A 1,515-nucleotide genomic window follows, 5' to 3' on the forward strand; every position below is an offset into this window, starting at 1 on the left:
GCGAAGCCTAGGATGCGGGCTTCCATGACCGAGAGCAACGTATGTCTACGAGACAAAGCATCCGCGACGACGTTTTATTTTCCCTTCTTATACTTGATTACGTAGGAAAACGTCTCAATAAACTCAAGCCATTTGGCGTGGCGTCGCTTAAGCGTGGTTTGTCCTTTAAGATGCTATGCTCTAGCGTCTCGTGATCGGAAATCACGACAAACTCTTTGGCGAGCAAATAATGCTGCCACGTCTCAAGTGCACGTACAAGAGCATAGAGCTCTTTGTCGTAAGTCGGATAGTTCACCGTAGCGCCGCTGAGCTTCTCGCTAAAATAGGCCACGGGCCTCTTCTCCTGCATTAGGACGGCTCCAATGCCAATCCCGGAGGCATCGCACTCGACCTCAAAGGTTTTGTCAAAGTTTGGGAGGACTAAAACCGGCGCGGTAGTGAGACTATCCTTTAGAGCGGAAAAGGCGCGCTCTTGAGTCTCGCCCCATTCGAAGACCACATATTTCTTTGTGATCGCGGTGAGGGGAGCAGCGATGCAGCTAAAGTCTCGGACGAATCGACGGTAGAAACTAGCTAGACCAAGAAAACTCCGCACATGTCCGATAATAGACGGCGTCGGCCACTCCTGTATGGCTTTGATCTTTTCGCCGTCAACTCGCAGCCCTTGAGAGCTGACCACAAAGCCTAGAAATACTAACTCATTTGTGCAGAACGAGCATTTCTTAAGGTTGGCATATAGACCTTCTTGTCGAAGAGTGGTCATCACTTGCTCCAGGTGCGAAAGATGGTCGTATTAGCTTCGACTATAGATAAGAATGTCGTCGAAGTAGACCACTACAAACTTCCCAATGAAGGCTCTTAGTACATGGTTCATGAGTCGCATGAACGTACTTGGGGCATTCGTAAGCCCGAAGGGCATCACGAGCCACTCGTAGAGGCCTTGCTTCGTTTTGAAGGCGGTTTTCCATTCATCGCCTTCTCTCATTCGTACTTGATGGTATCCGCACTTAAGATCGATCTTGGAGAAGATCGTGGCTCTGCTGAGTTCGTCGAGCATGTCATCAAGCCGAGGTATGGGATGCCGGTACTTAACCGTGATGTTGTTGATGGCGCGGCAATCCTCACACATCCTCCAAGTCCCGTCCTTTTTAGGCACAAGTAGTACGGGTACAGCGCAAGGACTGAGACTTTCTCGGATATAGCCCTTACTCATTAGCTCTTGGACTTGTTTCTCGAGCTCTCAAGTCTCTTCAGGGTTCATCCGGTATGCGGACCGGTTAGGCAACGATGCTCCAGGCACTAGATCGATTTGGTGTTCGATCCCGCGTATAGGAGGTAATCCTGCGGGGATTTTATCCGGAAATACATCGCTATAGTGCTCTAAGAGTCGGCTAACAACAGGATTATGAGTCGGTGTTTCCAAAGATAAGCTCAATTGATCCTTGAATACCAAGAGCAACACCGATTGTTCTTGACGAACAGCGCGCACGACATGACTAGCCTTTATATAGAAAT

The 1,515-nt window shown here is 49.1% G+C and overlaps 1 protein-coding gene across 1 annotated transcript; it reads right to left on the reverse strand.

Moving 5' to 3' along the window:
• Positions 1–793: 793 nt before the first annotated feature.
• LOC109116294 (RNA-directed DNA polymerase homolog) lies at positions 794–1,213 on the reverse strand. Its single transcript, XM_019201465.1, has one exon. It carries the CDS (start codon positions 1,211–1,213, stop codon positions 794–796), a length of 420 nt encoding a protein of 139 aa, XP_019057010.1.
• Positions 1,214–1,515: the final 302 nt, after the last annotated feature.

Source organism: Tarenaya hassleriana, unplaced genomic scaffold (genome assembly GCF_000463585.1).
Source record: "Tarenaya hassleriana unplaced genomic scaffold, ASM46358v1 Cleome98, whole genome shotgun sequence".
Lineage (NCBI taxonomy): Eukaryota > Viridiplantae > Streptophyta > Magnoliopsida > Brassicales > Cleomaceae > Tarenaya > Tarenaya hassleriana.

Bases quoted from the DNA above. Each gene is read 5' to 3' on its own strand.
- LOC109116294 (XM_019201465.1), bottom strand. From the start codon at position 1,213: ATGAGTAAGGGCTATATCCGAGAAAGTCTCAGTCCTTGCGCTGTACCC.